The sequence below is a fragment of the Benincasa hispida genome, chromosome 9 (genome assembly GCF_009727055.1).
Source record: "Benincasa hispida cultivar B227 chromosome 9, ASM972705v1, whole genome shotgun sequence".
NCBI lineage: Eukaryota > Viridiplantae > Streptophyta > Magnoliopsida > Cucurbitales > Cucurbitaceae > Benincasa > Benincasa hispida.
The window spans coordinates 62,390,161-62,400,133 of NC_052357.1; the positions used below are offsets into that span (position 1 = coordinate 62,390,161).

General features: G+C 31.6%; 1 protein-coding gene across 3 annotated transcripts; it reads left to right on the forward strand.

The window, feature by feature from the left end:
• The first annotated feature begins 2,621 nt into the window (after positions 1-2,621).
• On the forward strand, positions 2,622-9,751 carry LOC120085267 (serine/threonine-protein kinase STY46-like). Of its 3 annotated transcripts, none has more exons than XM_039041173.1 (16): positions 2,622-3,101; positions 3,942-4,056; positions 4,273-4,370; positions 4,470-4,568; positions 4,902-4,956; positions 5,277-5,387; positions 5,562-5,612; positions 5,708-5,883; positions 5,961-6,068; positions 6,430-6,503; positions 6,596-6,771; positions 7,615-7,710; positions 8,295-8,375; positions 8,474-8,527; positions 9,231-9,365; positions 9,438-9,750. In XM_039041173.1, the coding sequence occupies exons 1-16, from the start codon at positions 2,908-2,910 to the stop codon at positions 9,444-9,446; spliced, it is 1,632 nt and encodes a 543-aa protein (XP_038897101.1). In that variant the 5' UTR covers positions 2,622-2,907; the 3' UTR covers positions 9,447-9,750. The 3 variants fall into 3 exon arrangements, with proteins under 3 accessions (XP_038897101.1, XP_038897100.1, XP_038897099.1); XM_039041172.1 differs by having other exon boundaries at positions 9,469-9,750; XM_039041171.1 differs by having other exon boundaries at positions 9,231-9,751.
• The last annotated feature ends 222 nt before the right edge of the window (positions 9,752-9,973 follow it).

Consider the following 9,973-nt stretch of genomic DNA (forward strand, 5'->3'; position numbering starts at 1 on the left):
ATCGGTCTCTCTTCTGCTATAGTTTTTACTATTTTTTCCAACTAAAATAATCTAAACTCCAAACACAGATTAATATAATTTGCACTCAAACACAGATTAATATAATCTGCACTTAAACATAGATTATTATAATCATTAACTATAATAACTAACTCAATCTTCCAAATACCATCAAATTAGTTATTAAAAAAAATCATACTCCTAAATTTAGGAGTTTTAAAAAAAATCAAGTAATTTTCTTTATGTCATTACAAAAAGGCAGATAAAAAAATAAATAAACCACCAATATTAATGGGAACCATTGCTACCTTTTATTTAATAACTTTTCTCTAGTATTTCGTTGGCTTTAGCATTTAAAGAAATCCTACACACATTAAAATCATGGTAAGAATTTCAAAACTAACAGCTTATAATTTATAAATATCTAACGTACAAATTTAAAGTTGATACAATAGTTAGTTTGATATTTAAATCTGATATAATTTTTAAGTCTAAGGTATAAGTTAATTTCTTTTCTATTAGTTATTGGACATTATTTATAAGGATTTTTTTTAAGAAAAAAAAATATTTAAAAATATTCCTACGGTAAAAAATTTCAAAAATACAAAATACTTTTGAAATTTTTGTTATAAAGTATAAATATTTTTTAGATTTTTTTTATTTATAAGAATTTCTCTTATTTTTTATATTTATAACGGATCAGTTTTTTCATAAAAAACATATATAGAATTCAAGTTTTTCTAATTTAACAACTCATGAGGAACCGAGTATTCAAACTAGAGAATATTCCGGTATTCTAGTGCATATACTTTATATTTAAGTTGACCAAATATTTAAATATTCAATTATAGAGATTATTCATCTGCAAAAGAAATATAGAAACAACTTATTTTCAAATAACATTCAAACCCTAATCAAATTCATATTCTTGCCTCCTCAGTGCAAACCAAGAATGGTCAAAGAAACGTCAACTTCATGATTAGATGCATGGTTGATATTTATAATAGTAATTTGAAGAAAATACCCATTTTCTTAATTTTTATTTATATATTTTTTTCAAATTTAAAAAATAATTTTTTATCAAAAAAGAAAAAGTCAAAATTATCTACTGAAATAATAATAAGAAAAATACTCATGAGCACTAATAAACTTTTATCCTTATCTATAGTTATAGACTTCCATCAATTTCCATCGTTGATAAACTTATCTTATTATATTGTGTAAATAAATTCTCAATTTAAAAATCAAGATCTTAATTTTAAATTACCTTTTTTTAATATATATTTGGATTTTATACTTTTAAAGAAATATTTACACATAAAATTTTAATCCTCTAACCAACCTTAAACTTTGCGTGTAATCTTTAGTTTTAAATAAATATATAATGAATGAAGTCATATCATCCATAACTGCAAATAAATATATAATTTTCTTAAAAAGCAAATTGATTTAGATATATTAATATAATTGAATTAAAGATAATAAAGAATAGTTTCTAGAGAATAACGAAGTCAAATTGTGAAATTATTTAGTACAAAAATAATAAAAAAAATTAAATGTAGAGGTTAATGGGAATGACGAAACTCGGTGAATTTATAAAAGTGGTGATATAAGCAAAGCACGGAGGGGTTTTGTTAGAATCCACGTCGACAAGCGCAACGAAGGGTGGAAGCCCTATGCGCCACGACCTAACAGCTAATACCTTTTCATTTCTTTTTATTTTTTAAAAACTATTCCAAATATAACAACGATACTCTAGTAGAAATTTATTAACAATAAGATTTTGTTATACTTATAATATTTTAAAAATGTTGCTAAACACTTAATTATTAATCGTGAAAGTGCTATCATTACCATGATCATTTTCTTAAATATCAATTACCAACATTTAGTCTTTGAACTTTTAATTTTTATTCATTTTATCTCAACATTTTTTTTAACATTATATAGGAAGAGAATTGAATTTTTGACATCAAGATGAATAATATAGATTTTTTAAAAAATATTTCTATCTTTTAAAAAGTTTTGGAACTAATTGAGATATACTAATTTTGATATTTTTGTTACTTTTAATATTTATTTTGGTAATTATATTTTCAACTTTGATTAATTTTGATCCATGTATCTTTAAATGACCATTGGTCTTTTAGTCCCTTTATTTTTATTTTTAGAGAAGAAAATGATCATTTTTTTTATAAGTTTATGGATCATGAACAAAACCTAAAAATATAAAGATCAAAATGAATGTTTTAAAGGATAAATATAATGTGTAGGATTTTTATATGCAGCAATTTTAAAGAATTACAAATATATAAAAATTTATTTAGGATGGACTCTAAAAGTTGAATTTAAATTTTCTAATATTTAGAAATTATTTTGCATTATTCTCTACCTTATAATATTTTGAGCCAATTAATATATTTGTAATTATTTTTAAAATATTAGGACTAAAATGAACTAATTTTTTTAAAAAGTAAATAATGAATCAAAGCTGAGAATAAATACCAGAATAATCATTTTAAAAGCACAAAGTCTAAAATGAACAAATTGTAAAGTATATCCAAGTAATATTAAACATTTTTCTTTTTCAATAATTTAAAATATCAAGTGTGTATATTTTTATACGGAGCAAAGAGAGGGAAAGAAAACGACTAAGAGAGCCAGTGAAGAACTCAGCAACTACATCGGCACCAAATTCCTTACCAACTTCCATCGTTTTTCCTCTCTACTTTTTTCGCCTCAATCGTCACTGTAATTTTCGCCGTTGTTTCTTCACTGGAACAATCGGTTTGTGTGTTCGTTGAAATTTTTGCTCCTCGCTGATCTTCCGGGAGGGAGCTGGATATATCTTTTGGATCTTTCCAACGGTTTGTTTTGATTTTGTTTTGTGTTGTTCTTCTTTCTACCATGGCTATGGACGATACCGAGAGCTGTAGTAGTAGAGCGGTGGATGATTTCTCGGCTCAGACTTGGAAACAGAAGCAGATGGTTGGTGTTTACGACGAAGTTCTTCGTCGACTCAGGCTGTCGCACGAGGCGGAGACCAGCCTTCCTGGTTTTGAGGATGAGCTTTGGGCTCATTTTCATCGACTTCCTACTAGGTACGCTACTTTAAACCTAGCTTTAGTCATTTTTAGCCTCTTCGCTCCCACGGAAGCTGATTCCGTTCATCGCTTTTTCTCCGTCTTCTTTTATCGTGTACACTGGCGCCTTAACGACTGTGTTATTTTTCGCAAGTGCAATCAGATAAGAGCAAAACTAATTTTCTTGAATTATGCTGATCAATCACGCCTCACGGAGATTTGATCACGAGGAAATTGGAGGAGGATTGAAGTAGTGGGAGAATTCATCTTTATTATTTTTTTGTTATGCTAGTTTTTGTTTATTGTCATGGCTAGTTTCCGTACATGTAAAGAAATTATACTTCTTAGATGTGCTTCTGGAGAAAAAGGAAAAATAAGCTGTGGCTTGAAGCAGTAATTATTCCATAATATTCTTGTATGTGTGTGTGCGTTTTGTTTTTATTTTAATATGAAATATATACTAGCTTCACGAGGCAAAATCAATACTGTGCCTATTTGTTCAAGACACTACTCTACAGAGATGGGAATTTTTAGTCTCAGAACATGTAGAGTACGAAATATATCCATGAGAAATTGTGATTAGATATAGCCAAAAACTTCATAGAATTAAAATTCTTAAAAAGTTCTAAGAAGCTTGAAAGTGATATGTACAAGGTCGTTGGGTATTGAAAACCATGTCAAAATGTGGTTTCAATATCTTATCTTAACTCTTAAAGAGAATAGAAAGCATTAGTGTAGTGAATGTGGTACTTGGTTCGAATCTGTTCAGTTAGATTTATTTTGCCGCATTAGAATTACCATGACCTTGTGGCTTGTGGTATGAGTCGTATGACTATAGTGGTACATATAATGTCAAAGGTATGCTATGGACGTCAACGTAGAGAGGGCTCAAGATGTTCTCATGCACAAGAATCTTCTCTACATGGCACATGATCCTGCTACTCGGCCTGCAATTGATGTCCGTCTCGTACAGGTAATGTTTACCATGAGCTACTGATTATTGCACTGAATTTTAAATTACAAAAGTAATGGAATTTCCTGTTACATCTCTTGCTATATATGTTTTATCATGATTGAAGAGTATTTTGCATTTAACTTTCCGACTGTTTATAAGTTAACCTTTATACATTCTGTATGAGAATTCTATCTTATTCTTGTCATGCAAATGTAAACATTAGTCAATTTGCAGGTTCATTCATCTCCTGGCAGAAACTTTGGGAAGTCTGTTAATTCGAACTTGAAGGAAAAAGTGGACCAGCTGTTTTCTGGTTATGACAGCAATCAGAGGCAGGGTTAAGTGAAGATTTGAACTTTGCTGTATATTTGGGATTTCAAGGATATTATAACTACAATTTTTTGTTTTCATTTTTCTGCATACATAAGCAGACACCACCCCCCACCAGCATTTGGCTCATCAACAGAGGTCGAATATGGTTTTGAGACCAGCCAATTACATGATATAGACCAACCTGGGACTTTCTCCTGGTAAATAATGGTCTGAGATCTGAATAGTTTTTAGGATATGCCTCGCTCTGTTCTTACAGTCTGTACTTTTTTATCTGTACAATAAATGCTTGATATCATAACCTTAAATTTTTTTTACCACCAAAATTCCACTGATTCCTCCATGTCACTTTGATAAGAATATATTGGCCTCCCCCTGTTCTTAGTTACCACTCTCCACCTCCTCTTTGCAAATGAAAAAAGGTTGATTTGTTCTCTTCTTGAAATTATTTAACGTATGCTGCTTGTGGATTTGTTAACAATGAAAGATATATGTATGTCCTTGGTTCTCAAGCAACATCCCAATACTTTCAGGCCAATGCATGAAATTACAATATCAACAATTGACAAGCCAAAACTGCTCAGTCAGGTGCCTCACTCCCTCAGTTATATAATTTTTGTTTTTACTAAAGTTAAGTAGCTTCTTGTAAAGGAGTTTCTTACACATATTTTGTAGTCTTTAGACTGCACCAAGTTTCTGTGTTTAAGAGAACACCCACTAGTAAAAAGGGTCATTATTGTTGGAGGAACTAATGTTTTTGGTTAAGCATTTATGCTTTCTGTAACGTTCTTATGTTTGTAGCACAATATTTTGAAATCAGTTAGTTGTGGATATAATTTATTGGACTTTCACTTTAGCTAAATATGTGATTAGATATAAGACATTCATAACAGAGATTAATTTTTCAGTTGACGTCCTTACTTTCTGAGATTGGGTTGAATATTCAAGAAGCGCATGCTTTTTCAACAACAGATGGCTTTTCCTTGGATGTTTTTGTAGTTGATGGTTGGGCAATTGAGGTAATATAGTCTTCCAAAGCTTTTCTTTTTCATTTTCACCTAACATTGAATGGATTGTGGACAGGAGACTGCAGATGTTTTTAGTTCAGAATGCTCTTGAGTTATTGTGTTAAAACATTATTACCTATCCCATCCATATGAACTGATTTCTTACACGGAGTTTTGAAATTATAGGATACCAAGCAGCTAAAAGATATACTGGCAGAAGAAATATCAAAGATCCAGGTAGCTGCCAATATTTTCGTTAAAGGTTATACTCCTGTGGATGGTTATACCTCGTCTCAGATCTTGTTTGAATTCTAATTAGTTGAGTTATATAGAAAAGGCATCCTCCATTCACACCTTGTATATTCCATACTGGGAAGCAAGACAAATCTGGAGTCAAGTTCATCACAAAGTATGTCAACATTCCAAGGGACGAAGTTGATGTATGGGAAATTGATGTGAGCCTGCTAGTCTTTGAGAAGAAAATTGCATCTGGATCTCTTAGTGACTTGTGAGTTTACTGTTAATTTCGGTAATGCACCATTTGTGCTTACATGCTTATTGAGAAGTGTGATGCTAATGGTGTAGGTATAAAGGCACCTTCTATGGTCAAGATGTGGCTATTAAACTTCTAAAAGATGAGAACTTGAACGAGACTGCACGGCGGGAATTTTTTCAAGAAATTCATATCATGAGGTATATCCCAGTTTAATTTCCACAATGCTGCTATCTGCTCTCTCATTTTTTTCTATTTTTGTATCGTGTATGTTCTCTTCATATAAAAGTGATCATTGCAATCTGATAGTTTGCTAATCAGGTGATCTTTTCGCTAAATAGCTTTATGCTAATTCTCTAAATATTATTGGCGTATAGGTCATTTTCTCCACACATTAATATGTCATGTTACTTCTATAATTAATTTATCTTTTTGTTTTAACATTGAAACTAATGTTGAGTTCAATTTACCTGGGTCAAAAAGTACCTGTTAGTGGTCGAGAATCTAAGCCTTCACTCCTTGGTAGTTCATCTTTTGCTCTCTTGTTTCTAAAATTTGTAGAAAACTTCGGCATAAGAATGTTCTTCAGTTTATTGGTGCATCTACCAAGCCTCCAAGCTTTCTCATTGTTACAGGTAACCTGATTACACATTTTGTTGATATAACACTGATGAAGTCTGATTTGCACATATGATAATTGTATAAATTAATTGACCGTGATTCGTAGAATACATGTCTGGTGGAAGTATACACGACTTTTTACATCAACAAAAGGGCGTTCTTAGTTTTCCTTCCTTACTAAGAGTGGCAGTTGATGTGTCCAAGGGAATGAACTATTTGCATCAAAAGAATATCATCCACAGAGATCTGAAAGCTGCAAATCTTTTGATGGATGAATATGGGGTAAGAAATAAAATATTTGCATTAACTTCATGAGTTGATCAATAAGACGTACTTAATAACTTACCAAATCATGCCTATTGCTATTCAATTTGATCAATATTATGTATCTTCATTTCATAACCATTAATCAGGTGCTTACAGATTCATGCTGATTTCTGTAATGTCAATGCAATACTACTAGTCTTTTTTTTCCCCCATGCAATACTTCATTTTTTGGTCACTTTCAATTTTATGATCAATACCATGTACCTGTTTGGTTTTCTATGATTTATATGACAATGATGACCCATTTTAATGTCAATAATGGAATAATGAAAAACACTGTACTGATCTTTGCAGCTAATGTAATTGATTTTCCTCCATTCAATTGTGCGTGTGACATGAAATGAGTGTGAACAGTGTAATGTATTCCATTCTTTTTTCTCTTGATCAACCCTGAATCCTTTCAACATTAAAAGTGCAATGTTACATGAGGATTAAAAGTACAGTCACTGTAAAACTCATCATTTTCTAGGAAGTTGTTTAGGGTGAAAGTAGGGTAGGTGCAAAGTCGAGCCATTACATGTTTAAATTGACACATTTAAATTTCAATGCCATTACTCTGCACTGAGGCCCTGAAACACATTTTGATTCCAATGATATTTCTTCCCTACAATAAATATCTATAGGCATAATCATTATTTGATTGTGTAGAGTAGCTAATGTCAATCCTAGTATACTAAGTTATTCCCGGGGTCCCTTTCTTAAGCGTGCCTCTTTTTTCTTTTTTCTTTTTAATTAAAATTATAAAATTTCCCCCATGTTCCCTACTCCAGCCCCACATTAAACCAAAATGTTTGACAGGTTGTAAAGGTCGCTGATTTTGGTGTTGCTAGAGTGCAAGCTCAATCTGGTGTGATGACTGCAGAAACTGGAACATATCGTTGGATGGCTCCAGAGGTTTGTATTCTGCAAGTTTATACAATTCACCCTACTTCTGACATCAGTTTCTGCATTGGTATTCATGAAAATTGAAGATTTTAGTTTTCAAGCAATGTGTAACGAATCAGATTTCTGTGTACCTCATATTATCACTTTTTTATAGTCATGTGGTACATGTGCATTATGCAGCCGGCAGCACCAATATGGCTTGAACGGCAATCGTTCCTAGGAAGTTTTAGGATGTGCTATAGTTTTAAGAACTCTAAAAATGAACTAAGAAAGAAGAAGAAATTTGGTTCTCCTGTGGATGGTTATTAATGATTTATAGTTGTTAATATACTTCAGAGTAGTTATTTGTATTACTTTGAACTTGGGATCATAGAACTCTTGGAAGGCAAGTTTTCACTCTTGATGTCTCGCTATTTCAAGAGGCAATGATATTGGCATACCATTCACTTATGGTGCCAAAACTAAAATATTTTCCTCCACTTGGATCTTTTGTTTGTAGTCTATAATTTGTTGATGCATTGCTATTCCTTATTGGGGTGGTAGTTTTCCCTCATTGTTTGAGTCCAGGATGTTTGTTTGTTGGTGAATGCAAGGTTATTGAGCACAAACCATATGATCATAAAGCTGATGTTTATAGCTTTGGGATAGTGTTGTGGGAGCTGCTTACAGGACAGGTAAATCCATTGCTTTTGTTTTAAAATGCAAGAATTCTTCTTATTTCCTTCCTAACCATGGTGGGGTTGCACCAATGACTTTGTGTATGGAATGCCAGCTGCCTTATGATAACTTGACCCCGTTACAAGCAGCAATAGGCGTGGTTCAGAAGGTATTTCCTTATTCCTACAATATTAGATAATGAAAATGCCGCTTTTGTTTCGATTCTTCCCCTACTATTCATTCCCCTCTTGTCGTCACCGTGTATGGATCTTGTACCAGAAATAAACTATAAACCTCTCGCTACTATACACCAGAAAAATTAAAAGAAAGAAATAAAACTAGAACCACGAGAATAATATAGAAGAACTTCAAATGGGAAGAAAAAAACCACATACTAGAAAAAAATTTCATCACACAAAATCCCCGATCTCAATTACAGAGATAAAACTCTCTAAAAATATTTGTATTACTCACGCCATTTTCTCTACTCCCAAATTAATATAAAAAATGAATTTAATTGGAGTTATCACACTCAAACTTTAAAATGTTTTTCTAATTGGAACAATTTGAAACCAAAGTCATATATTTCTTTTGTAGTGTTTGGAGTGATTTTTTCTAATGTGAGACAACTGTATTAGTATTGTCAAAATTCAACAAGTTAGACATATCGCTACTGAAATTCCATTTGTTCCCCACGTAGACTTAATTAGAATTGTCATGTAAAATGTAGGTTAACCATAATTCAACAATTTAACAAAGCTTTGAAGGAATATTGGTGGATCAATATTGCAAAGAAATATTCAAGCGCACATATTGAACTCTCTTATCCACATGAATTTAAAATTACAAGTAATTTGGGAAATGAACTTCAGGGTCTGAGGCCTAAGATTCCGAGGCATGCTGATCCAAGGATCGTGGATTTGCTCGAGAAATGCTGGCTGCAGGATCCATCTTTGAGACCCGAATTCTCAGAAATTACAAGATATCTACAGCAGACACTGAAGGAGGTAGGGAAAAGTTCTGCTGAAACTGTTCAAATTTATTCCTTCGTTTTCAGGCACTTCATGTTCTTGGAACAGATTATATAATAAGAAAACTTCGGAGTGACAGGAACCATCTGGAAGATGATTAAAAAATTTTGGGCTGGAGAATCGTTCTACGGAGGAGCAAGGATACGGTATCTAACTACATCTAATTATCTTTACACGTTGTAAATTTGCTTTCACATAGCTGTAAAATATGCAATCTTTCTTAAGATAAAATTAACAAATGGCTTGGATTTACATGGTGTATTTAGATAGGTTGTGGCCATCGTTTTTGACGGGACTTTAATATGTAATAATTTAAGTTTTGTACTTTTAAATTTTTAACGATTTAATCCCTATTATAGAAATTAATATTGAGATTTAATGATTTTTTTTTCATAAATAAGTCAACAAAGACTCAATATTTTTATATAATACAAATTCTAAATCATATAATAATAAAGCTTGACATCTAATTTTGATAAATTTATTTACGTTGGGACTTAGTTGTTACAGTTTTGAAATTACAAGAACCAAATTGTTACATACAAGTGTAGTGACTAAATTATTGTAACATTGAAAGTTTAGAA